General features: G+C 44.1%; 1 protein-coding gene across 3 annotated transcripts in view; it reads left to right on the top strand.

Annotated features, from left to right (window-relative positions):
- Positions 1-25,302, top strand: part of Rapgef5 (Rap guanine nucleotide exchange factor 5) — a 257,063-nt gene extending 231,761 nt beyond the window's left edge. For all 3 annotated transcript variants that reach the window (XM_008841456.3, XM_029567584.1, XM_029567583.1), the window contains 6 exons: positions 497-587; positions 3,878-3,928; positions 5,133-5,220; positions 15,027-15,091; positions 19,479-19,533; positions 21,295-25,302. In XM_008841456.3, coding sequence (XP_008839678.1) covers positions 497-587; positions 3,878-3,928; positions 5,133-5,220; positions 15,027-15,091; positions 19,479-19,533; positions 21,295-21,413 — 469 coding nt within the window. In that variant the 3' untranslated portion in view covers positions 21,414-25,302. The remainder of the gene's footprint in view (positions 1-496; positions 588-3,877; positions 3,929-5,132; positions 5,221-15,026; positions 15,092-19,478; positions 19,534-21,294) is intronic.
- Positions 25,303-27,343: the final 2,041 nt, after the last annotated feature.

Here is a 27,343-nt window from a genome sequence, read left to right as displayed (position 1 = left end):
ACAGCACAGTGACCAGAGCACCACCACGGAGGGTTGCACAACCCAATAGTGTATATAGAAATGGGCATTTCAAAGAGCAGTCACTGAAACGGTAAATGTACACAAAATAGATGTTTGAGGGGGAGGGAGCTCCTGCAATGTCAGAAGGTCAAGAGGGCTTTTCTTGGAAGCAGAGAGGAGCTTTTTTTGGCATTTTTGAGACAGGGTCTCCCTGTAGCCCCAGCTGGCCTCACACTCCCTATGTAGACCAGGATGGCCTTGAATTCACAGAGATCCCCCTGCCTCTGCCTCCTGAGTGCTGGGATTAAAGGCGTGGGCCACCACACCCAGCTCAGGAGCTTTTCTTTTGCATTAGAAACAGTTGGGGCAACCACCTGTGGGTGGGCAGTGAAGGGTGTGTAGGCTGAAGCTGTCACTGGAGTCTTTTACAGGCCTGTGACCACCCACTGGTTGAAAGAATGTTTTCTCAGTGTTCTTTGCTTTCCTTTATTCATAGCTGCAAAGCCCAGCGGAACCTGAACTCTTTCTTTGCTATTGTGATGGGTCTCAACACTGCCTCTGTCAGCCGGCTGTCACAGACCTGGGAGGTGAGCCTTGGGCTTCCCACTGGGAGTTTGGAGTGTTTGGGGTGACAGAATGAAACATTTCAATGTAAACTTTGATTTGAAATAAGATTTAAATGGCTTGAATACAGCTAGACTAAAAAATGTTTTTAGAGTACTGTCTAGGTGATAAGAATAATTTCTATCAAATGGTCTTTAAAATGCTTCTGTAATATGGATGCCTTAGAACAAAAAGAAATAAAAATTATAAAATGCTCAGCCCTCCTTCTGCAGCCCATGAAGGCAGCTCTAGCTCCAGGCTGGCTAGTCCACTTCTAGTCTGGCTTGCATGAGGGGTGTGCAGAGGTGAGTGGGGTACAGGCCTATGGTGGGATATGCACAGAGGTAGAGGTAATGGGGTACTGGCTTATTGGGGGAGGCATGCAGAGGTGAGCAGAGTACTCACTTGTGTGGGGGGTGTGCAGAGGTGGACTGGGTACAGGCCTGTGTGAGGGAGTGTGCAGAGGTGACTGGGGTAGCTGTTTTGCTCATGAAATTAAGTCTTGGTGCCTCCTGCTTCCAGGCCTCAGGCCGTGTTCACAAGGGCAGTGCTATCTTTTTCAAAATTACCAAAGTAATTTTGTATTCAAATTTTCTTAAAGAGCACCTACAAAATACAGTTCGCTTCAGGCCTCTCAGTGCCGGTTCCATATCTACAGATGGTGAAGGCTATTTGGATTATGAGATGCAGGAGCCTAGTTTGGTTGTGACAGGGGTACTAAAGGAATGTGGGAGAAGAGCTGATCCAAATGAGCCCCCAGAACTTAGCCAGACACAGGTATCAGAAGCTGCCTCTCCCAAGGCCCCATCCCTTCCTTCTGTGGGCTTTTTTTCCTCTGCTGTCTTCTCCCTGGTGACTGGGTCCCTCTCTCTGTCTACTATTTCTTTCCCTCATTCTTTCTCTTTCGTGCTCATGCTTTCCTCCTTTGGGCTACAGCCTGTGTGTAGCCCACTGTGGTCTCCTTGGCCTCTGCAGTCCTCCCAGATGCAGTTCCTACCACTGACTGCCCTTCCCCTCGTAGATTCACTCTTTCAGTCAGGGGCCATCCCCAGTGGAATGAACTGTCGTGACCCAGGTGTTGGGGGGTCAGTGCTTCTTCAAGAGGATTTTATAAATGCCGGCCTTGGTGGCACACACCTTAAATCCCAGCACTTGGGAGGCAGAGGCAGGGGGATCTCTGTGAATTCCAAGTCAGCCTGTACTACATAGTGAGTTCCAGCCCAGCTGGGGCTACAGGGAGACCCTGTCTCAAAAACAAGAACAACAAAAAGAGGATTTAATAAAAAGGAATGAAGAAAGAAGGGAGGGAGTTTCAGAGGGAGAGAGGAAAGGAAGGCTTACTTTGGTTAAGGAAACAAGAAAGCTTTTGTACATCCTAAGGTTAAAAGAACTAGAAGATAGATGCCACAGCTAATCAGAGCATCAGGAGAACAAATGGTCAGCAAGGGTCTTTAAGGAATGGAATTTGAATTAAACCTTGAAAGAAACTTGGACATGCAGCTAATGAGAGAAGCCATTCAATTGCACATTGACCGACTACCTACAGTATACCACACACTGTATCAGTGCCATACAAATAGAAAATGGATACTTTATAGCAGAGTGCTGTGTGATCAAGGACGTTTTGAACCAAGTCCCGCTGGCCTAGAGAAGAGCGGGTGGAGGCACTCTTTTCTTTATCAGGGCATCTGGGAAGACTCTTAACAAGAAGCTGGAACAACAGGGCTTTGGAGGTTGAAGTGGGAGTTGCTGGAATATAGGCTGGTCATCCCTGCAGTGGTGACTACAATCCAAGGAAAGTGACCACACTTTCCCGAATAGGGAGTAGATTTGAGAAGCTAAGTCAGAGGTCAGCAAATTTTTAGGTTCTGCAGATGATACAGTCTGTTCAACTACTTGCCATTATAATGTAACTCCTGTAGCTGATCAATAAATGAATGGCTTTGGTAGTTCTCTAGGCCATATTTTAGATCTTGACTGACCTCTGGACTAAGCCAGTTTGATTTTAGGACATTGAGTTTGAGTTGCCATTGTTGGAATGTCCAAAAGTCTAAAATGTGACTCAAAAGAAAGATTGGAATTAATTGCAGCAATTGTGCATTTTATTTAAATAGGGAGACAGTCATAGCAACTCCCTAGTTGCTATGAAAAACTGAGTCAAGATTCAAAATGATTAAACTGAAAAATCTAAGTAGTTTAAAAGTTTGATTAGTATGAAGCTCTGTCACTATTTTGATTCAACTTAGACATACAGATACACACACACACACATACACACACACACACACACACACACACACACAACCAAAAACAACCTCAAACATTACACATCTTCTGAACCTTGTTGTTCATGTTAATAGCTGGAATTTGTAGCACCAGCTTATATCACACACACACACACACACACACACACACACACACACACACACAAAACCAAAAACAACCTCAAACATTACACATCTTCCTGAACCTTGTTGTTCATGTTAATAGCTGGAATTTGTTAAGCACCAGCTATGGACAGTTGTACATTTCATGAGTCGTCTCTCTGTGGCTCAGCTTAGAGAAGGTGGAGACCCAGACCAGGCACACAGCTGGAAAGGGGCAGGGGCAGAATTCACAGTGAGCCTTGTTTAGGTGAGCTGTCTATCACAGGCCACTAAGTCAGTGTGACAGGATTCAGGTTTTCACCTACTCATGTTAAAAGCAGTCTTGAACATCCCCAAGTCCTTTTTCATCTGCCCTAAATTTTAACTTGGTAGAATGGCACATGTTCCTATCTGACATTTTATGTGTCTCTGTTACACTTCACAATTAAATTGTTCAACCCACTAACAGTGCAAGCTGTGTCACTTAAGGTTTTCATGTTCCTTCGCTGTCTGGCCTCTGCTGTGAAATACATCTATATCATTTATATAAAAAAGTCAGGTAATATTGTAATTTCCCACTCGATCCAACTGTTAGAAAGATGAGCACATTTATTAAAGGGAAGATATAAAACTGAAATCTGTGTTTATTAAATACCCACTAATGTGTAGAATGTCTAACCAGCTAGATTCCTGAATGATGTCAAGCCTTTTTTTTTTTTTTTAGCAATATGCCTGTGACAGTCTATTGAGAAGATGATGAAAATTGCATAATGAGATAAAATCAAGCAGAGCCCCATGACAGATATTTAGAAATGTGTTGTGAGTCAACACAACTCAGTGGGACAACCCTTAGTGCTTCTCACAAAAACTACTTTCTTGTGACCTTTCTGTTTGTATTTGTTTTTTAGAAAATTCCTGGGAAATTTAAGAAACTTTTTTCTGAACTTGAAAGTTTAACGGTAAGTAAACAGAACTTATTCTTCAAATTAATATTGGTGACATTGTACTTCACAGTATCAGAGAACCTAGATTTACTGCTTGCTTCTAAAAATATAGCTTTAAGCTGGACATGGTGGTGTAATCCTAGAATTTGGGGAGGCTGAAGCAGGAGGATTCAAAGTTCAGGCCAGCTTGGACTGTGTTATAAGACCCTGGTTCAAAAATAAATAATAAGGCCAGGCATTGTGGTACACGCCTTTAGTCCCAGCACTTGGGAGGCAGAGGCAGGCAGATCTCTTGTGAGTTCAAAGCCAGCCTAGTCTACAAAGCAAGTTCCAGGCCAACTGGGGCTACAGGGAGACCCTGTCTCAAAAAGAAAAAAAGGAAAAAAAGATTGATGGTAGGTAAGTAGGTAGGTAGGTAGATGATTGATAGATGAATCGTAGGTTGATAGATGGATAATAGGTAGGTAGATTATAGGCAAATAGATTGATAGATGATTGATGGGTGGGTGGGTGGATGGATGGATGGATGGATGGATGGATGGATGGATGGGTAGATAGATACAGACAGACCCACAGAGCTTTGCTTCTAAGGGAATGATTAAAATGATAGTTTATGCTTTTCCTTTCCTCTGAAAGTTGTAAGAATAATCCTTTCCATATGATTTTTGATAAGACATTTAAGGCATTTTCCATCACAGCATGAAAGTAATCAGTATAAATTTAGTGTGTAATTAGTGTGCTATGCATTCATCTTCCCTCCTTTTCTTACTGTTTCTTGGGTTAGGTGCAAAGTTTATAGCTTCTTTTTAGAACACAATAAAGCAATGTTCTTGGTTTTCTTGGCATTGACTTTGTATTTGGAGGGCAGTTTTTCTTTGCAATGTACTTAAAAGACTTTGAGATTACCTCATGATAGAAATTATGCAGAGGAAACTACTTAAAGAGCCTATTTGAGGAAAATAATAGGGCGATCAAAAGGTGTCTCTGTCTTTTGCAGTCATTTCCCATTTATTGTAAACCAATAACTTGAATTTCATGCACTGCTGAGATTTCCTGCCCTAATTTAGTGAGTTTATTCTCCTAGGAAATCTTTATCTCATTCTTAGGAAGAATCTATCTATATCTAAATCGTGTTCAAATTGTACAGCTAAGGTAGATTGAGAATTGTTTCTATGGCACATTGATTTTTCTTTTTCTTTGTAATCTTCTTGGTTCGCAGGATCCTTCCCTAAACCATAAAGCCTACAGGGATGCATTCAAAAAGATGAAGCCACCAAAAATCCCTTTCATGCCCTTATTGCTTAAAGGTAATGATTTCCTATTTTTTATGCTATGCTGTTTCATCCAGAAATTTGTCCTTCTAAGTATAGGAGACAAAAAGGGGCTCTTGGCTTATTTCTTTATAATAACTTTGATATTCGTATCAAACTATCTGCATAGAATAGTTTTTCAGATTATTTGTGAAATGTCTAGAATGCTTCATTGTACTTGAGCAGATGTCAAAGCTTTTTCACTTGACTTAGGCAACTTGGCACTGAAAACTTTTATGTGTTTATTTTGCTTTGCTTCTAAGCCCTGTATTATTTTCTTTAATACCATGTTATACTTAATTCAAACAAGAATAAGACCAGCATAAAGAACCCAAACAGCAGTCAGTTGTGTCTGTTTATGTTCCACGTTTCAGACAGCAGCCCATAGTATGCTGATGTGTGAGAAATCCCGTCGGGCAACAAAGGCTATACAGTGCATGAAAACTGCTGGTAGTGCAAACAGTGGACTTTAGTTGGGAGTACATCTGACAGCTCCATGTTATACCACTGAGCTCTCTTCTGTAGAGCACACCCAACTCATGTGGAATATGTCAGTTACACTTACTGCTATCTCAGCAATCTGTCAAGCAAGGGCATCAGTGAGAGAGAAGGAAGTCTGTGGAATATGGCCTGCACTCCTGACAGTCTGTGTACATCTCCACATCAGTGCTTCCCAAGGAAAGGGATTCTTCTTTGACCACATTTTGATTCTTTCAAGAGATTGTATAGAAATAGCCCTTCGGGCTGGAGAAATGGCTCAGCAGTTAAGAGCACTGACTGCTCTTTCATAGGACCCGGGTTCGATTCCCAGCACCCACATGGGGACTATGAACCGTCCTTAACTTCAGTTCCAGGGGATCCTGATGCCGTCTCCTGACCTCTATGGCACTGCACAACACAGGTGCACTCACATACATACAGGCAATACACTCATACACATAAAAAATAATAAATAGCCCTTCATTGAGACCTGTTCCTGTCTGCAGGATCAGGCCCCAATGATGGATCCTATAAATGATTCTAGGAAAGGGTTACATTGCTGGCTGGGCTGGCCATTCTTCCCCACTGCCTCCATTGCTTCCCCAGCTGCCAGTTAAGCTGGCATTCCCTCTTCTGTAGCCATGAAAACTGCAGTGAGTTTCTGTGCTTCTCTGCAGACACTCCTAGTTTTCATCTCACATGAAGCCAGAATCCCTGTGAAACAAGAAAACAACACAGGATGATTGTGAGGTGCACAGCATAATTCATTCAAGCTGAAAGAATCTATTAACAAATAAATGAAAGTAAGGAGTGACTATAACGCCAGCATTACAACTTAAAAGCTTATTTTATTTTTTTAAATTTGTTTGCTTTTAAGTTTATTCAGACCTATCAATTTGATTTTTTTTTTCAACATAAAATGCCTTTAACTGGAGAGAGGGTGAGTGGTGGCAGATGGAAGTAACACGGAATTATTTAAACATAAATGGGAATGGTAGAAAATGAGAAAAGATGTGGGAAAGGAATTGATTTGGATAAGAAAGTATAGAAAGTGCTTGTGAGATGATGTCTTCTCTTACACCATCTCTTTAACTTAGATACAAGCAGAGCTTTCAGCTGTGTATCGGTGGTTCTTCCCCCAAAACGTTTAACACAGTCAAGTGTCCCACACCTGTCTTGAATGCAGTTTTCTGCTCTGTTGAGTTTAGACCTTCCTGTTGGCAGCAAGACAAATTTCTCTCTTTTCTGTAGAAAATGCATTCATTCATTCCAAAAGAACAAGCAGTAAATTAAATGTCCTTCTTTTTACTAGAAGCCTTGAGTTTAAACACTTATTTTTCCTTATCCTAATTTATATCGTTATAAAAAGTTAAACAATAGCAGTATTCTCTTATTTTTGAAGCTTTCATTTTTCTCTGAAATGATTTCCAAAAGAAAAATAAAATGATGTGCTAGGGATGTAGCTCCATTGGTAGAGTGCTTGCCGAGCATGCACAAGGCCCTGGGTTCATTTTCCGGCACCACATAAAACTGGCACGATGGTGAATGCCTGTAATTCAGCACTCAGGAGGTGGACGCAAGTGGATCAGAAGATATATATTATGCATACTATTATACATTTTGGAAAAATACATAGTTTAATTCTTAGACATTTTAATTAAATAGCTATTTGAACTATTTATTGTTTTTGTTTGCTATTATTATTATTTTGAGATAGGGTCTCTGTAGTCCCAGCTGGTCTGGAACTTGCTATGTAGATAAGGCTAGCCTCAACTTCACAGAGATCTGCCTGCCTTTCCCTCCTGGGTTAAAGGCATGAGTTACCATGCCTAGTTCTATTTGAACTACCAGCTCGTATTTAATGAAAGCTCCTTTTTCTCCCACTTGTGTACTTTCTACTTTGAGTTGGTTTTAATTAGAAAATAGGACCAAGTTGAACTCTGGAAAAGATTGGGCCTCCCATGTTTCATATTGTAAATAGTTCCCAGTAATTGGGAAGATTATTAAGTGAGTTACCTGAGGCCACAGGTTATCCTTCCAGCCATCTGCTTTCCTCCTCAGCTGCATTTTCTGGTCATACTGTGTGCTTTTCCCTGCTCTGTAATCCAGCACAGAAAGGGATGAGAGGAATCCTCATAGCACTGGGACAGGATCCAGGAGCAGCTGAGGGTACTGTAGATGAGAAGCATGTACCTTGTGTGTGATGTTCATGGTGATGGTCCCTTACAGTAGAGTGGGGATTGAGTGTGTGTCTTACGGTAGAGATCACTGGGTGATGGTCCCTTACTGTAGAATGGGGGTTGAGTGTGTGTATTATGGTGGAGATCATTGGGCGATGGTCCCTTATGGTACAGTGGCTGTTGAGTGTGTGTATTATGATGGAGATCATTGGGCGATGGTCCCCTACAGTAGAGTGGGGTTGAGTGTGTGTCTTGTGGTGGAGATTGTTACACCCAGATCTCACGACCCCCAGTGACCACCAAGGAGTCCGGAGTGTATGCAGTAGCAAAGAGCCTTTATTCGGGCTTAAGCTCTGGCATCAGATTTCACCTACACAGCAGATCCGTACTGACAGCCCTAATCTAGGGTGGAGTAGGCTTTTATAGGGGAGTTTCACAGAAGCCCACGCACACCAAACACCCTTTAAAATGATTGGATGGTCCTATGCCCTGAGTACGGGGAGGATTCTTATTGGTAGGTGCTGTCTTTAGGGCATTGGAATGCACTGACTGTTATCTGTGGGGCCAGAAGTTTCTATTTTTACCTTATAATATAAGGCTGCCATATGCCCGGGCTTGCCTGAAACAGCTAGTCAAAATGGACTTAAGCCAAGCAAATTACAGAAGCAGAAAGAAGTGGTTAGACGAGTCAGGGTCCCACAGAAGGTTAGATGAGTCAGGGTCCCACATTTCCCTCTCCTAGTAACTAGGGATGACCCAATCATGGGTCTGGGTTGGGGTCTCTAATGAGGGGGTCTATGGGCTGATAATGGGACCTCAGGACCATGGGTTGTACTGCACTCACCCGTTCTCTAATGAAGGCAGCCAGCCGATTTATGACACATGGTCCAATAGTTAACATTATTAGGACTATTATGTCTAGGGGTTCTCGACAGCAGTCAGCCGTGCCAACCACCTGGTTCCTCCCTTGGTACATTTCCCTGACAGAGAGTGCTGGGAAGGTCAGGGTGAGCGTTGCCAGAGGACAATGTAGAAGCCCTTAAGAACAATAAAGTCTTAGCTTGAAGGGATTGTCCATGTCCTTGGGGACTTTTCATGTTTTGGGATCCAGTGCAGTGATCAGTGAAGGGTGAAGGTCATCTTGATCTGGGTGTGGATTCGCTAGCCTGAAGTGGGTGTGATGAATCCAGGCAGTAACTCTGTCTACTTTCACTGCAGTCGGGGTTGTCAGGAGCACCAAGTAAGGTCCTTTCCAGCGAGGTTCCAGAGTCTCTGGGAGGTGTCTGCAGATGTAGACCCAATCGCCAGGCTGGTAGTAGTATGGGGTGGGAGGAGGAGCAGTCTCATAAATGGCTTTCAGACGGGGCCACACGTCCATGTGGGTGCGTGCCACAGCCTCAAGAGAATCAAGCAATTGACGGTTATCAAACTCAGCAAGCAATTCAGCTTTTAAATTGGGGAGAATGGGAGGGGGTCTTTTAAACATGATTTCATATGGAGTTAAACCCAACAGATGGGGGAGTTCCATACCTGGTACAGGGCAAAGGGAAGGGGAGCCACCCATTCCCCATCAGTCTCCATGGTTAATTTAGTAAGGTTCTCTTTTAGGGTTCTATTCATCCTCTCTACCTGTCCAGAACTCTGGGGCTGGTAGGCACAATGTAATTTCCATTTTGCCCCCAATATTTTGGCAAACTCTTGCGTTACCTGAGAGGTGAAGGCTGGTCCATTGTCTGAGCTCAGAAGAGCCGGCACACCATACCTTGAAGAATGTCTTCAAGTAGCCGCTTGGCCACCATTTGCGCATTTTCATGCTTGGTAGGGTATGCTTCAGTCCATCCTGAAACAGTATCTACCAGAACTAAAAGATATTTATAACCATATTTGCCCGGTTTTATCTCTGTAAAGTCCATTTCTCAGTGGGCTCTGGGCTTGGAGACTCTCAACCAGGTCCCCTGTTCTTTGGGAAGGTTCTCAGCATTCATCAGCCTACAGCTAAGACATTTGGAGGCGATTGAATTGACATGTGATTGGAGGTTCAGAACCTTGAGATGGGCATTTCTTAGGAGGTCTTCTGTCTTTCGAGTGCCCAGGTGGGTGGACCGGTGGATGTGATTGAGAAGATCTTTGGCTAGGTTACTTGGCAGGATCATCCTGCAGTCCCCTGTATGCCACCAGGTGTCAATCTTTTGGGATCATGGGAAGTTTGTATATCAGCTTCAGATCTTCCTAATAATAAGGTTGGTCTGGTAGCACAGGTGGCCCTGGGTCCGGCAGATGGATAGCCAGGACTAAGGTTGCTTTCAGGGCCGTCTCCTTGGCAACCTGGTCTGCCTTCTGGTTTCCTCGGACTATAGGCATATCTGTCTTTTGGTGCCCGGGGCAATGGATGATAGCCAGTTTCTTGGGTAGTCATAGGGCAGCCAGTAAGTCTAGGATTTCTTGTTTATTTTTGATAGTCTTTCCCTCAGCTGTGAGCAGCCCCCTCTCCTGGTAGATGGCCCCATGTACATGGACTGTGGCAAAGGCATACCAGCTATCTGTATACCCATTCAGTTTTATGTCCTTGCCTAATTAAAGAGCTTCAGTCAAGGCTATCAGCTCAGCCCTCTGGGCTGAAGTCCCCTCAGGTAAAGCCACCGCCCAGACAGTTTTGGTCTCTGTTACTACTGCTGTCCCTGCATACCTCTGTCCATTCTGCACAAAACTGCTGCCATCGGTGAGCCAAGTGGCTTCTACATCAGGAAGCCACTTGGTTCCACTGGTCGGTCAGGTCTTTTCTGAGCCTGTGCACTTGGCTCAGGATCCCCGTGCAGTTGTGCAAGGGTGTGTCCAGGTCTGGATGGGGCAGCAGTGTGGCCAGATTGAGGGCTGTGCTCGGGAGAAAACGGATCCTCGGGGGTTAAGGAGCAAGCTTTAATAGTGAGTCATCTGAGCATTGCTCAACCAGCGGTTGGGTGGCTGCTGGAGAACTCCCTTGATGGCGTGAGGGGTTGTGATACACAATTCTTGCCCTAAGATCAACTTGTCTGCATCTTTGACTAGAAGAGCCGTGGCTGCTATAATTCACAAACATGGTGGCCATCCAGCAGCAACCAGGTCCAGTTTTTTTGATAGATATGCCACTGGCCTATTCCAGGGACCCAGAGTCTGAGTTAGGACTCCTTTGGTCACCCCCTCCTTTTCACCTATGAAAAGAAGAAAAGGCTTAGTAACATTCGGGAGTCCTAGGGCTGGGGAGGCCAGAAGGGCCTGTTTTTTTCCAGGCTTTCTCTGTGGTTATAGGCCCTCTCTACCACTGCCAAAAGCTCTGGCAGAGTCTTATGTGCCAGTCTATCTAGTTTCTGTAATTTGTGCCGAATGTCGGGTGCTGACTGGTTGACAGAGGGCAATACAACTGCAATCTTGTTTTCTGGTGCCTCTGGATCATGGGTGTATAAATGCGGAACATCTCAAGGATCCTCTCTAAAAAGGCTGCTGGGGATTCTGTCTTTTCTTGCTGCACATCACTAATCTTAGGCAAATTGGTCGGGCGCCTTGCGGCAGCCCAGAGACCCCTTCCCCATTAGAGTTTGGTAGTAGACCCAGAGCCTCTCCTTACCTTCTGCCACATTAAAGTCCCAGTTTGGTCAGGTTAATGGAAAGGCTTCATCGATCAGCACCTGGTTGGTGGTGGGATTCCCATCCATCCCGGGGACCAGCTCCGGGACTCACTTTTGATCCAGTCCCTCTCCTCTGTGGTAAATAGAACTTGTAATAGCTGCTGGATGTCATCCCAAGTGGGCTGATGGGTGAAAAGAACAGATTCTAACAGATCAATAAGCCCCTGTGGTTTCTCAGAGAATTTGGCCGTTTGCAATTTCCAGTTGTAGAGGTCACTGGTGGCAAATGGCCAATACTGCATCTGTTGGTCTCCTGCCTCGTTAAGGGGTCCCACTGCCCTTAAGGGAAGGACAGTGGAGGCTGCCGTGCCGCTGCTCGTGCTGTCCTCTCTGGACCCTCCTCTGAGTTTGGGGGGGCGGGGTCTCATCCCTAGGGGCTTGGGCTGCCTCAGCCTCTCCTGGAGGCTCTAAATGCCCTGGTGTGCCGCGGTGTGGGCAGATATGGGGGAGGCTCACACAGAAGTTCTTCCTCCGTTCAGCCCTGGAGGACAGGATAAAGTGGGGCAGACGGTTTAGTTTCACTTTTCTGATGCTAGTCATCACTCGTCATCACTCAGGGTGAGGATGGTTGTCTTCGAACCCTGCAGCGGCAAAAATGGTTTGAACCATGGGGGTTGGGGCTGTTCAACCAGGGCCTGCCAGGTTGCAATATAAGGAACCTGGTTGGGGTGTCCTGGCTGCCCAAAAATAATATTTTTAACCTTGAAAATAGTGGGGAGGTCAAACGTTCCCCCTTTCAGCCATCCAGTGTCAAAGGTTGCTCAATCATTCCTGCAAAGGACAGAGTCTGCCCTTTTTGACCTCCAGCCCTTGTCCTCTAGCCTTCTTTTTGATGTCAGAAAAATGATCCTGGAAAAGACTCCAAGGTGTTACTTGACTTTGTCCCATGTCCTCAACTAAGTAAGTCACAAATAGCACGGAAAACACAAAGACACACACTGACAAAACAATACTTCCCAGCTCCTTAAGAACTGAAAGTGGGATGTCGGCCTCTCAGCTGCTCAGCGGGCACGACCCGCCTTTCCCTTCCAAAGTTACAAGTAGGATCCAATCCCTATCAGGTGGGTCCAGGAAGTCTCCCAAGTCCCATGGCCTGGGATCTTCCAGCGCGTCCACCTAGACCGCCAACAGGCTAACAAGGTAACAGGGCCCAAATTCAAGAGCGTGCAACACAAACAAGGAGACAAAGACACTTACCGGCCAGACCAGGCTCAACTCTCCGGGGATCCTGTGGGGTCTTGGGGATCCTGGGACAAACCCCCAAATGTTATGCCCAGATCTCGCAACCCCCAATGACCACCAAGGAGTCCGGAGTGTATGTAACAGCAAAGAGCCTTTATTCGGGCTTAAGCTCGGGCCCTCAGATTTCACCTATGCAGCAGATCCTTACTGAGAGCCCCAATCTAGGGTGGTGTAGACTTTTATAGGGAAGTTTCACAGACATCCACGAGCGCCAAGCATCCTTTAAAATGATTGGATGGTCCTATGCCCTGAGTATGGGGAGGATTCTTATTGGTAGGGGCTGTCTTTAGGGCATTGGAATGCACTGACTGTTATCTGTGGGGCCAGAAGTTTCTGTTTTTACTTTATAAGGCTGCTGTATGCCCGGGCTTGCTTGATCTATAGCTTTCTGGGATGGGGGTGGTAAGTGAAGATTATAACATGCCTGGGCATGCCCAGGCTTGCCTGAAACAACTAGTCAAAATGGAGTTAGTGCCTCCTTAAGCCAAGCAAATTACAGAAGCAGAAAGAAGCGGTTGGACGAGTCAGGGTCCCACAGAGATCATTGTTGCAGATCTGTGATGTATTTGAATGAAAGGAAAGTTTAGGTGTCTACCATTTTCTGTCTCCAAACAGTGTCCTTTCACCTTAATGTACCTTGGAATGTGCTCAGGTATGTCCTGGTGACAGGGATCTGGCAGGTCATATCCCATGGCAAATTTTCACAACCCAGTCTTTTAGCTCAACCTTCATCTCTCACTTTTGCTATTACACACCTGCTATCTACACTGCAACAGAGAGAGAGAGAGAGATTGAGATTCCTGAGCAGAATCTAAAGGGAGAGATTAAGGCAGGTAGGAATACATACAGGAAATAATAAGGGAAACATTTTAAAAGTTGCAAGAACAACTGGTGGTCCAGAAATTCAGCAGATTGACTCTAGCTAGAAGCAAGAAGAGACCGAAACTTTTTCACAGCTATGTCCATGTCAAGAGGACCCAGCCTCCCTAGGAGTCCTGGCCCTTACCTATGGCTGCCCCTCAGACCCCAATTTCTTTACATGCTTAGTGCCTATGGATCCCTTAGAAGGCCTTTATGAGAATTGAATGGATTGAATCAGGTAAAGCACTTGAAGCTGTATCTGATAATATTATCACTGGTCATCACTGTCCTTAGGAACATGGATTTTGGGGGAGGGAAAGGAACCAGGCAGATGAAAGACCAAGCTTCCAGGCTTGTTCAGTGGAGGCAGAGTGGGTGCAGCATTATGTTCACTATATACAAACTGTGAAAGCTAACTCTGAACTACTCTTCTCTAAATATTGTGTCATAAAATGAAAGCTTGCAATTATTTTCTGAAAAGCAAAAGTGTGAAAGAGTGAAATAGCCAGAGGGCTTGTAAGAAGACTATATAATTAATTGTGAATGGTTTTCCTACTAGGACATAAGTTTAAAGAAATCTTAAAAAGGACAAGAAGTTCCTATAACCACAGTGTATCAGGGACATCTTAGGGACAGCTGTATCAATGTGTGTGCTAACTGTGTAACTGGTGTCCCCTCCTGGCAGGTTTCTCTTGGGAGTTTAGGGTTTTATTGGCAGGTTTTGGGAGCTCCCACCTTGATAACAGTTTTTATTGACTCTCAGTGTTTCTGTGCATTGGCGTTTTTCAGGCTTTGGGCTTTCTGATGTTGATGACAACATGGTTATTTGCGTGCCCTTTAAATTGAACCATGTTTTGTAGCCAGTGCTCTTAACCACTGAGCTATCTCTCTAACCCTCAACTTCATTTTTTAAAGATAAACTTTAAATCTGAATCTTAACTGTTTGAACTAAAGCAAGTCTAATTTACATTACCAGATTTTTTTTTAAAGCAAGCATATAAATATTAAAAGCCTGTTGCTTATGAATATTCATTTATTTTCTCCTCGGTCTTCTGACCTAAAACATAACGGAGTAAATTAAGTTACAGAATAGCATTAGCTTATATCAAGCAAGTTAAAGTTCACTCTTCATTGTTAAGTGCAAAGTAATGCTTTCAGAATGTTGTACGCACACCCCCACCACCACCACTCCCAAACGGACACATAAACTTTTGCATCAGATATCATCCAGGTTTGTTTTCAGGTTGCCTTGTCAAGTGCATGGCATAATTCCATAATGTCTAAAAAAAAAAATCCTAAGTTGCATTGTTGATAACTACAGCTCTGCTTCTTGATCCATTCCTAATAGTTCATTTATCTTCATATTTTTAATTTTCAGATGTAACATTTATTCATGAAGGAAATAAAACATTCTTGGATAATCTTGTCAATTTTGAAAAACTGGTACGTAAATTTTATTCCTTCTTTCCCCCTTGCCGTAAAGGGAAGGTATGCTTATCTCCTGCTTTGGAAAGGAAGTGGTTTGAGTATCTTTCTCTGTTGAACACATGGAGACTTCAGGAGCTTGATTGCTGCCTGCTGACCAATGTTAGTACACAGTATGTTCCGTAAGAATCAGTGTGCTAGCAAGATTCTGAGAGTGCCTTTTTTAAATGGAATTTCCTTTGGTTAGCATCAGTGACTGTGTAAGCATTATGGAATAAAAATGTGGTGCTTTTCTCAGAATCCGTTCCCACTCATCAGAGGAGCCTTGTTGTCCACAGGTGTCTCTGGAAGCCTAAGTGTAGACTGTTTTTGATACAGGGAGCAAAAAAAAAAAAAATCCTGGAGAGATGTGTCTGTCTCCCAGTAGCCCATGCTTAGATTTATACCTAAGGTTTGTGGAGTCTGAAGTGAGGGGAAGGGACAACTCCTTATGAGTGTTGGATGTCCAGTCACTCCCTTTGCACTCTTTCATGAGAAGTCTTTTCCTAAATTACCTCCAGGACAGCCACAGATACTTTGTTCTCAGTGGGCACCTTAGCATTCCTTTCCTGCCCTTGGGCCAATGAGAAGTTATCTACAGAACTGAGCTGGAGAAGGTGGTAGTGCTCCAGAAAGACTTGGTAACCAGAGAACTGCATGTGTCAGACAGATGACCTTTAGTGTCGTAGATTAAATGTTAACCTCATAGTCAAAAATGATTCCAGCACCCCTCTCCAGGCATCTTGACCTTTGTGTGACCTTTTCAGTGAAGGTAATGGACTTCCATGAATTCTTTTCAGGCTTGAGAGAAGGTCAGTTGAGGCTGGAGTGCCAGACAATGAACAACAGTTCAGACTGAGGCATCCACATGAGGTCTGGTGGTCTGACCTTGGCTTCATGGTGCTCTGCTCCAGTCACCAGGTTTGCTCAACACACTTAGGCTGAGGCAGCACAGGAAGAGTGAAGCTGGGTCTTACATAACTTCCCAAACCCAGAGCTGGACGCTCAAAGACGGACGTCCTCCAGGGACTTTCTGTAGTGCCCCTCTAGCCTCTCCGAAGATGATGGTTTCATGACAAGTTATTTCTGAGGTGGAAACATAGATACATTTTCAAGTCTCTCTCTACCCTGAGTAGTTTAGAATCAGAGCTTAGTTGTTTCAGATGCTGTAGTCAAACCATTGTGCCCAGAAATGGGAAAAATATGAACTTCTTGTCCTGAAAATCTCGGGAAATCTGCTAGAAACCTCAGTTAGAATTCTCAGTTTTAGCAGATTCACTCCTGGTGTTTGGTGTTTATAAATGATTGCACAAATATGAAAATTTTGATAAATTTTTATTTTGCCTCTTGACCAGTGGTCTGGCTTAGAATGCAGGAAGATCTGGGATGTACTGTGTCAACCCTAGTAGAAGTCTTTGTAAAGGTCTAGTGAGTTTTTCTCTGTGACCTAGTGGAGACACAGGAAAGAGCCATTGCTCTCCTTAAAAGCCAACTATTGCCTATTAAGAGCGGACTGGGAGTTGACCTTTTCCCTAAAGGGAACCGGTGGCTTGGCTAGATTCATTGTCATTTCGGTGCCACCACAGTGAAAGAACAATTCCATCAGGTACCAATGGGAACAAGCCATGGAAAGATTCCAATACTCTTTTCACGCTCTTTCCTTCTCATCACCATGTATAGTTCAGCAGAGCCCAACAGTAGGGATTAACACAAAGTGTAAATACTGTCTTCACTGATGTCAATAAGTACACCCTTAATTCTTTGAGGAAGTTTAAGAAAATATCCTAGAAGCTAGTTATGCTGGCTTATGACTATAAGCCCAGTACTTAAGAAGCTGGGACAAGAGGATTCCCACAAGCTCAGGTTCAGCCTGAGCTCCAGGCCAGCCTAAGCTACAGTATTAGATACTGCTTCAAACAAACAAAACACAACAGGCCCTTAGCCATCAGACAACTACTGGCACATCATTTCGTGTGGGGGGCGGGGGGAAGAGAGAGAGAGAAGGATGTCAGGTGTCCTTATCTGTCACTTCCACTTTAGTCCCTTGAGGCAGGGTCTCTTACTGAACCCAGAGCTGGACTGATGACCAGCCAGCCCCAGCAATTCTTGTGTCCCCAATCCCCCCCCCCGCCCCCGCCCACCACCACCACCAGTGCTGAGAACACAGGCACATGCACAGCCATGACTAGTTTTTTTAATGTGGGTTATAGGGATTTGAGCTCATGTCTTCCTGCCTACACCGCAAATTTTCTTATCCACTAAGCCATTCACCCACAACCCCCTAGCCTATCATTTCTAAAGAGAGAAAACTGCATGAAATGGTGATCTGACCCTTAAAGCAAGTGGCACTTTGGACTCGGCATGCCTCAAGTTGACCTCCTTGCATGGAAAAGACAAATGGGGTTAGAATTTTTTTTTTTCAGAAAGACAAAATCAATTTTATATCATACTCAGGTCAGTGTTCTGCTCAGGTGCTGGACCACCTTCACAGAGACTATATTTTTAAGGAATGGTTCTTAGCCAAGGACAGGCTTTCAGTGAAACAGGATCATCGTTCACAGTAATCAACCAATAGGACCTAAGTGAATTAACATATGAGGAGCCAATTCCTCATGGCAGATATTAACTTAAACCACCTAGCAGATAATTCTGTGTGTTATCTTTATCTGACTGACACAGGCCAGCACATTATCTCAGACCACATGCAGATCCAGGAGTGCGCAATGAGTCTAATAAGATTTCTGTTGTTCCCTAGGCTAAGTTCCTTGCTGCCTCAGCAACTCTGTTTCTACTTCAAACTATGAAATGATGAAGAAGCAAAGGGCACTCTCTTTTCTTTTCATTCCTGGATATTATGAGCATGATCTTTTGCCATGTCTCCCTCCCTCTCAGTCAGAAACCCCAAAGATGAAAATCAGGACTCAGATTTAAGTATAGCACACAGCATCCAGCCTTACATTAGGGCCATCCTTTCAGAAGCTGCACAGATAGCATGCGACAGAAATCAGTGTGACGCCACAACCTGAAACAACGGGAAAACTGTCCTGGGAATTGGGGTAGAATTTGAGGAAGGAAATGTAACAATCGGTTCACACAGACATGAGTCAGGTCTCATTTCCTTTGCAAATGCCGCCTAAACTGCTGCTGTAATCACTGCCCTACTGAATTCTCCACCTAGGAGAAGTGCATTAGCAGTACAGTGACAGGAACAATTTAATCAGCAGGTCGGATTCAAATAGTGCTTCTGTCATTCAGCTGATTTTAAGTGAGAAGGTTTTTTAGCGTTAGCATTATTCTTTTAGCAAAAATTCATTGGTGGTTTGCAGTCTGTGGATAATTCAGGGACTGGCCTATGTAGGGAGGATGTAAAAGCCTGACTGGAGGGCCAGATAACAAATGATGTGGATTCCTGAATACAGGTATATTGGGGTTTTGATATGAAACAAACTAGGGAGTTCGTGTGACTCTCCAAAGGACTAGGACATGATGACAACAGTTAGTGATTGCTCTGACAGCTGTGTAGATAGAAGTGGAGGTCAGTCTATTCCAAAACACTATATTTCTGTCATCATGGAACACTGAAAATAGTGGACTGAGCTAAAAGACTATTGTAGGTACACAAGTATGAGGAGATGGGGTGTTGTCAAAAGCTCAGTCAGGCCCAGCTACTCAGAAGGCTGAGGCAGGAAGATTGGGAATTTAAAGCCCGCCTGGGCTACGGAGTTAGTTCTAAGCTAGCTGGGTAACCAAGTGAGACCTTGTCTGAAAATTTAAAAATTCAGGTCTGGGACTGTGGCTCAGCGTTAAAGCACTTGTTTAACATACACAAGGCCTCAGCACTGTCCCCTCCCCCCAAAAGCTGGACATTTCAGAAAACTGGTAGCATGTCAGCTTAGCATGCAAGAAGCCCTAGGTTTGATTCCCCGCTTACGGTGGTGGTAGCTCACATATGAGCCTGTGTCCTAGGCATGCAAAGCCCTGTGGGGTACCTGGTTAAAAGGAAAAGTCGACAGTGGTGACCGTGATACAAAACCGGTATATACCATGCTCCCCAGACAAGCTTCATGGAGAGAAGGCAATGCCTTACCCACAGAGGAAATGCACAAGCAAATGTGGGCAGAAGTATGGCATGCTTGCCCATGGCTCAGAATACCTGCTACCCAGGGTGGGAGCGACTGTTTTTACACAGAAGGACTAAATATTCTTGAAAAATCGAAGTTTAGTAAATCAACTGGAATTATCTCTTGCTCCAAGTGGAGCTCTTCATTTCATACCCAGATGATTACCATTTGTCCCAGCAGGCACTGCTGCTTCTGTAACACCCTAGGTGACCTTCTGTTGCTTTGCATCCTCTTCTGTCTTCCAGCACATGATTGCAGACACTGTCCGAACCCTGAGACACTGCAGGACCAACCAGTTTGGTGAGTAATTGAAGTTAGGAAGAGTGGCACATATTGGCAGTACAGTGGTACTGACAAGCTGTCAGAAGTATTTGGTGGCCCCAGGTTTAAACAGACTATAAAGCATATGCACAGATGTATACGTGTTGTATTCATCTTCTAGAGTCTCACTGTTCCCTCTCCGCATGTTCTGGATGTAGAGAAAGACAAGATGTGACAGATCAGTGTCCTCCTGTGGAAGGCGAGCTTACACTGTCCAGGGTGACTTTAGACAAAAGCTCTCCAGCACCCACCCCTTCTCTTGCTTAACACCTTAGAATGACTGGCAAGTTCAGCAGCATGACCCTGCCTCTAGCCTCTGAGCTCAGACTTCCTGGGATACAAATGTGGTGCCTAAAATAGGCTTCCACAGGAGGACACTGTACTGCCAATATGACAGCAGCTCAGACACGAAGTTTTGGTTGAGACTAAATTATCTGAGTTCATTTTTAACAGTGTATACGAACCTAGTTAGCCAATTAATATTTGGAATAAAATACTATGATATCACTCAAAACAGTTGTGAACTATGAAGTGCCCTGCAAGGGTCAGTTGTGATTGTTGGGACTACTCATCCTGACATATTTTGAATGCTTACAAACTAACAACAAACTTATCTTTATAACCAACCAGTGTTTACCAAACTAAAAGCAATTTCTTGATGTCTTCCAGAGAAGGCATTCTAGAATAATCTTTTCCAGTTGTAAAAAAAAAAAAAATTAACTCTCCATCCTTTTATTTGTGGAGACCAGAGGGTTTTCTTGCTGTTAAATGGAAGAGTTACATACTACTTGTGACAGACAGATCTGAAATTATTTTTTCATAAAACATGTTCTTCATAGAAGAGAGGAAAATTGTATTCACCAAGGGGGGAAATGCTACAGAAAATACTTTGCAACTGCATCCTTTCCTCCCACTCCGGCTGAGCTCCCTTGCCAGACTCACTGTGGCACCCCTCATCATCTCCCCATCCTTCCTGTGACTTTGTTTTTGTTTCTTTTTTATTGTGCTACTGGACTTGCCCCATTTTCCATGGGCTTTATCTTGGGTTCCTTATGAAAGCTGTCCCTAGCAAGGCATATACATAGTCACAACTCACTAACACCTCTAGTAGCCCATGATTCCTTTACCTCCCTGGATTTGCTAGTGGAAAACTTCCTTACTTACCTTCTGGGTGAATGTTAGCCCAGACACATATTTTGTGAACCCACTATGCCTATTAACTATACCTGAGATTTTATCCTGTGGTATCTGTTCATTAATTTTTTTCCAAAAAGTAAAGACACCAAAAAAGTATATGAAATCTGAAAAGTAAACAGATTAATGGATAATCTAGCAAGCTATTGTGTTCAGACACTCATTCCTAACAATTCTAGACTGAGAGGCACAAACCAGTGCGAGCCACCTGCACAGGCTGTACTGCATGGGGCTCAACATGTACTTAGGAGCCATGGGGCCTGGTTTTGAATCCTGGCTGTGCTTGTGTGACTCTGCTCAATTTCCTCATCTGTATAGGGGCTAATACTACGACTTCTAAGTAGTCTGTCCTGTTAAGTGATAAATGCTGTAAATGCCTTATCAGTCTGCTTGTCTGATTTGAACTGAAGTCATTTTCACTGTTAGAATGAGAACACTGCTTCTAGAACTAGCTTATTCTAAGCCTTCATGTGGGATTTACTGCTATTTAAAAATAACATCACTGTTTTCATTAGATTGATTCTTCATTTTCCCTCTAAAAAATAGGAGGTGACATGTCTCCAAAGGAGCACCAAGAATTGAAGTCCTATGTCAACCACCTGTATGTCATCGACAGCCAGCAGGCCCTGTTCGAGCTCTCCCACAGGCTAGAGCCCCGAGCCTGAGCCATTCTCACCACCCCAGCAGCTGCAGCACTTTGAGAAGAGAAGGTGTCCATCCAGTCAGCACATTACTTCCTGTGAGAAAAGAAGTTGCTGAGTTTTATCAGCATACCCCAACACATGTGCAGGAAAGCCAGCCAAAGCAAGTTCAGGAAATGATGTCAGCCATCAGAGGTGGGAGAGGCCTCCACTGCTGTCAGAATGAGAAGGCAGGAGTCAGAGGCATCCTTGAAACAGAAAGGTCTTTCTTGTAATTATTATTTTGATCCAGTCCAAGCTTCAGCTGTGGTCCACCAGCATCAAGAGAAGAAACCACGTTTTGATATGCAGTGGCCATTTATTTTTTTTCAATAGCGCATGGGTACAGCAGGCAGGACTGACACTTTGCCTGGCCTCATGTGTCTGCCCATAGGCTGTTAAGAGACTTAGAATACCCGAGGACAGTGAGTGATGGTCTCTCCAGAGGTCCCAGGAGGAGGAGAGGTCTCTGTCACTATAAACTTGACATCACCAAAAGCCACTTGCATTAGGAGACAAGCAGCTGACAGATGTACCCTGCTGTGCAATGAGAAATGCCAGGCGTGCATCTTTGCATCCACAGTCACGTACTGATCTCTGCACAGCTGCAATCTGCACCACTGATTTGCCCCTGTAAGCAAAGTAGACAGTCACTTTTCCCATAAGGAAATGAGGAGGGAGGCTTTAGGAAATTGACATTAATTTCTGGGAATTTTCTTCACTTTTTTTTTTTTTTTTTTTTTTTTTTTGTGGGGCACAATATGATTTTCAGAAAAGCACAGTGCCAGGTCCGTGGGTGCTCAAATCTGCTTACTAAGGTGACAGACCACAGTGTCCATGTTCTTGTGCCTGAAGAAGTCTTGTGTTTTACATACCCCAGTTGGGCTCCCTGCCCACAGAATCTGAAGATCAGCTGGTAAAGGGCAGGAGTGGAACATGGGGTTGAGTTTGTGAAGCTTTCAATTGGACTTACCAAACTTTCAGTAAGCAAAAAACACCCAGAAACACCTGAAGTCTGATTTATATTGGAGACTAGGAAAGTAGGAAGCCTTTTTGTAATTAGCCTTTTTCTTTTCTTTTTCCCAAAGACTTAGCCCCTTGAGTCTTTTTCTTTTTCTTTTCTTTTTTTAACTCCCATTTTTACAAACTGGTCTCCTGTACCAAACAGGGCTCTTGCTAGTCTCAAGGATTGGTTAGAGGATTTCCTTGAACACTCAAGGAAGCAGAAGGCTTATGGGTTAAAATAAGCCTGCCCTCCCTGCTAGCTAGATGCTAATCCCTTTACTACAATACAAGGCCCCTGTCCAGTGTATTTGTCCATGCATTTCTAATCATAGGGACTTCAGTGTGCTTCTCACCCTCCTGCAGGGTCAGCTCTTGCATGTCCACACAGACTTGCTTCCTGGCCTGTTCAGCACCTTGTCCATCCTCATTACTGCAGTCTGAGGCATGCCCCTTGCCTCCTGAATACCTTGAGAGCCATGCTGTTTCCTGGGCTCAGGACCACAGTGCACTTGAGATACTGCTAGAAGGAACTATATGGAAAGTGTTTTTGGTAGAACTGTCAAAAAGAATGCTACAAGATTTTATACAAACACTCCAACCATGTCTGGTCCCTATAGAAAAGTGCTTTATGGTGCCAACAACAGAATGAGACCTGTTAGAGAAGACTAGAGCCATAAAACTAGGGAAATCCACCTTCCTGGTGCCGGATCAAGCATTTACAAAGCTCTTGGCAATTTCTGAGAACAGCACAGACTTATAGCACAAACACTTGCATCTTTTCTCTAAGCTGGCAACCAGGATTGGTTGGGCTAGTGCAGTTGTGTAAGGCCATTTTGACCATTGTCTTTGTAGCAACTTAATGTATTTACACTAGCCCTACATTGCTCCAAGCAGAACCTTTTGTTTCAAACTGATTTTCGGTGGAGATCCATTTCAGTAGAACATAGTTTGTGTAGACCCCAGTTCAGATATGTGCACTTGGCCACATGGGCCACACACACATCATGTTTTAAAATGTCTTGTGTGGTGCACTGAGATATTCCTGTGTAATGTGTAAAAACAGGTTGGGAGAGCATGGTATGGTTGCTTTTTCCTCAAAAGGAAGATAGGATTTTATTTGGTTTAGATTTGCCTTCTCGTCCCTGTTTTCTGAATATCTAAAAATCCACAAATATTTCTTACTTTTAACATGTGTTTTTAGAGATTTCTCAGACAAGAAGTTTAGAAATTTCAGAAGTTTGAGGAGTCTTAAATCTGACATTTAAAAATTCCAGGCAGAATTGTGGGAACCGGTTTTGCTCCACAGCAAGCTTTTCCTAAGGAACCTGAACTGTTCAGGAAATGGGCAGCTGTGGGAGCTGGCGCTCCATGACCAGGCTGGCCCTATTCTTTTGCCAGAGCTTCACCTCAGCCTCTTCAGAATCAGTGTTGCTCTCCCCAGAAGGGTGGACTAGAAGATATCTAAGGGCTCTTCCCATTTCCCTTTGGATTTTAACATTGCATAAGTTCTCCATTCCCTCTCCAAACCCTATGTAATTGACATTGTCACCAGGGAGTGATGGCCAGGCCCCTCTACATGTGCTCTTTTGGTTAATGGCACAGCTCTCCAGTGGCCCTTGGGTTTTTGAATTTTCAGCATTCCAGCAAAGCAAAACCACTTACAATTTAGCACAGGACAGCAGAACATAAGTTCATGTAATTAAAATCACCACCTTTCCAATTTTTAAAAAGAATGTATGGTGTTTGCAAATCCTCCATAAACTACATGTTTGAAATTCGCTGTTACAGTCTTTGTAATTGCCAAGCGGTGGCTTGGTGGTGGCACGTATTCAAACCTTCATTCACATCTTTTTAATATCCTTGAGTTTGCTGAGAATCAATCCTTTCCTAACTTGCAAGGTCAGAGGTCATGTGGTACATACCTTCGGTTTAGAAACACGAGCATAAAGTCCCATGCTTCCCGGTTTATGGGGAGACATTTCTCAGATTTGCATAAAAGAGGCAGACATGGAAGAGCTGCCGCTGGAGTGGATTTCTGATCTCTAGAACTGGCCCCTCAAAGCTTCTTAATCCCTGCCCTGCAGTTTTGCTATAGCCAACACATATACTGCAAATCCCAAACGAAATGGGACAACCCACCCAGGCTTCTCAGAAACTGGGCAGAATCGTTAATGTTTGGAAGATCAGGCCCATTGCAGTTGTCCAACACAGGATTTCTTCTCAACTTCAAAGACATGTCCTTAAAATTTCAGCCTGCTCGTTAACTGAATAAGCCAATTTTGCTTTAGACTGGTAGAGGAAACAAGTTTTTAAAAATTGCCAAAAACTTAGATGAAAATGTACTACTGTAAAGCAAAGCTGTATATACTAAACATTTTTTAGCAGAGTACTATTTATTTGCATAGCCTATTTATTGTATTCGTATTACACTGTTATTAAATACTTGGATGAAATCAATGACCGGAAGCAAGGACTTTTGCCTTTGGATGTATCATTGCGTAGGACTGCTGTGACATGCCAGCTTGCGATAACAATTAGAAGACAGAAAGCCTGCAGTCCGGGCGTCTACCTAACTTCTCAGGGACTACACTTTGTAGTTTTCCACCATTCTAAGAGTTGGTAAATATGAGACATTTGTTGAATTACCAGAACTGCCATCGCCAGTGTTTCCTTTCGTATGGCCCATGCTTTCTGCCTCTGTACATATGACTGTGCTGTGTATTTATCGAAGCTAGGAAGCAATAATTTATATGTAAAAATGGCCAAGCAATATAAGGTTAAAACTTATATAGGTAACCGTTACCTTATCTTGTATTTTCAAGTGTTATTTTTAACTGCTTTTCCAAATATAAGACTATGTTAAACAGACCATTCATGCTTTGCCCTGTTGCCTTTTTCTACAATGGTGTCTGTGGGCTTCGTGACCTCTGTTCCAACAGCATCTTGTGCTCAGTCTGGAACCCAAGTTCACCAAAAGAGCTACAAGTAGCTGAAGAGATGGTCAGGCAATCCACAGGAGCCTAGTCGCCTACTGGACCACTGCAGGACCTAAACACCACGTGTTAGAAATCACATCAGCGCTTATTCTGAGACTTAGGGGATCTTACAGCCATTGTCATCACCCCATTCCACTTGAGTAGAACCAAGAATGGAGAAAAGTGCCAGGCCCAGGGCTAGAGAGATGGCTCCACTAGCAGTTAAGAGCACTGACTGCTCTTGCAGAAGACCTGGGTTCGAATCCCAGCACCCACATGGTGACTAACAACCACTGTAGCTCCAATTCCAGGGAATCCAACACCCTCTTCTGTCCTCCATGGGCACTGCACACCATGGGTGCACTTACATGCAGGCATAACACACAAAAAATAAATTTTTAAAAAATTAAAAAGTACCTAGGCCCAGGAGACAGGAGCTGAGGATGGACTGCAGAGAGCTCCTGACAGTGTTCAGGGATGGATGGTGGGAAAGTTGGCTACACCTGACACCTGCACTGTAGTAGACAGCGTCAGTGTTCTGAATCTTCTGTATTTCTCTCCATGGGGTGGCCCCATGTACTTCCTATGAAGATCAAGCTTGTCTCTGGTGTGTGGCATCCCCTCGTGTGGGAGCATTGTATAGTTCACCATGTTGAACTTGAGTGCCCACGTATCTTGTTCTATCTAGTGAAAAGTTGAACAAATTGTTAGATAAGAAGATGGCAGGGGTCAGGATCACTGTGAAACAGAAACAGAGGACTCTGGCAAAACGAGAGTTTAATGGGATGGCGGGGCTGGTCCTCAACTTGGGTGTGAGGAAGAACCAGCTGCCTAATGGCTGCAGAGGGTTAGCTTATAAAGGGAAAAGAATGTGGAAAAAAAAAACTTTTCGGCTGTTTGGGGGGCTGCTTGCTCAGGGAGGGCATGGGGTCTGTACCTGGTGAAACTTACAGAAAAAAAGTCTACTGTAAAACATGTTTTCTACAATTACAGGGTTCCAGGAGCCCACTGCAGCTAAGGGCTTGGGAAACCTGTTTGTCAGCCTGTGGAGCATGCTCCAGTGATCACAATATAGTGGGTCATTAATTCCCGGAGCTGCTTTTGTCAGCTTGTAGGTGGCTGGGAGTTGGTTGACTCAGTTCCTCTTAGGGGCCTTACGGTTTCTGGGCCTGGGGTCGCCTGGATCTGAACCCTATCACAAATGACCCATGCAGCTTGTTTTAAGTTTTACATGGGAACCTGTGCTTTCCATATCTGCCCTGCTGGGAGCCCCACACTGTTGCAGGTAAAAGTGTTGCCAACAGCCTTGGCCTGGGAGCAAAGGCAAAGCTGAGCCAAGCTCCAGCTTAGGAAGGGCATGTTCCTTAACTGAAATATAAAACATTGTCATTAGAAGCCAGTGAGTTTGGGCAGTGGCTTGTTACTCAGCAGAATTTAGCCTAAGTTGACGAATATAGTCTCCCAGGACACTTTCTGGTGGCCATCACTTTGCCTCAGTCTATGAGCAGGTAGTAGTATCAGCTTTGCACAGGTCTGATGAAGTCACATGTCCATGCAGAGTGCTTATCTTTATGTGGGAAAAGGTAAAATGGTCTGAAGACAGTTTTCTTAGGCTCTTAATCACCAGGAATTGGTCCTGTACAACAAAGGACATGGGAGAGTGTACAAGAGAGTGTTTCAAAGATGGTATCTGGGGGCAGAGAAAAATCACTGCTCTTTGATGTCTTAGTCCTGGTCCCATTTTCACCTCATCCTTGGGGGATCTCTCAATCTTCCAGAATTCAGAGCTGTATAGGAAATGGGAATGGAGAGGCCTGGGCTCTGGCTTTGGGAGGAAATAGGAGAGGGCAGTGCCACTTGCTAAGGGCCCGACCACATTTCCTCTGCCTTCAGTAAGGATTAGGGACTAGGAAGAGGAACAAGGCTTACAAGAAC

Source organism: Nannospalax galili, unplaced genomic scaffold, assembly GCF_000622305.1.
Source record: "Nannospalax galili isolate Female #2095 unplaced genomic scaffold, S.galili_v1.0 scaffold158, whole genome shotgun sequence".
NCBI classification, from domain to species: Eukaryota; Metazoa; Chordata; class Mammalia; order Rodentia; family Spalacidae; genus Nannospalax; species Nannospalax galili.
The sequence above is the reverse complement of the archived record's forward strand: the minus strand, read 5'-3'. Positions and strand labels throughout refer to the sequence as shown.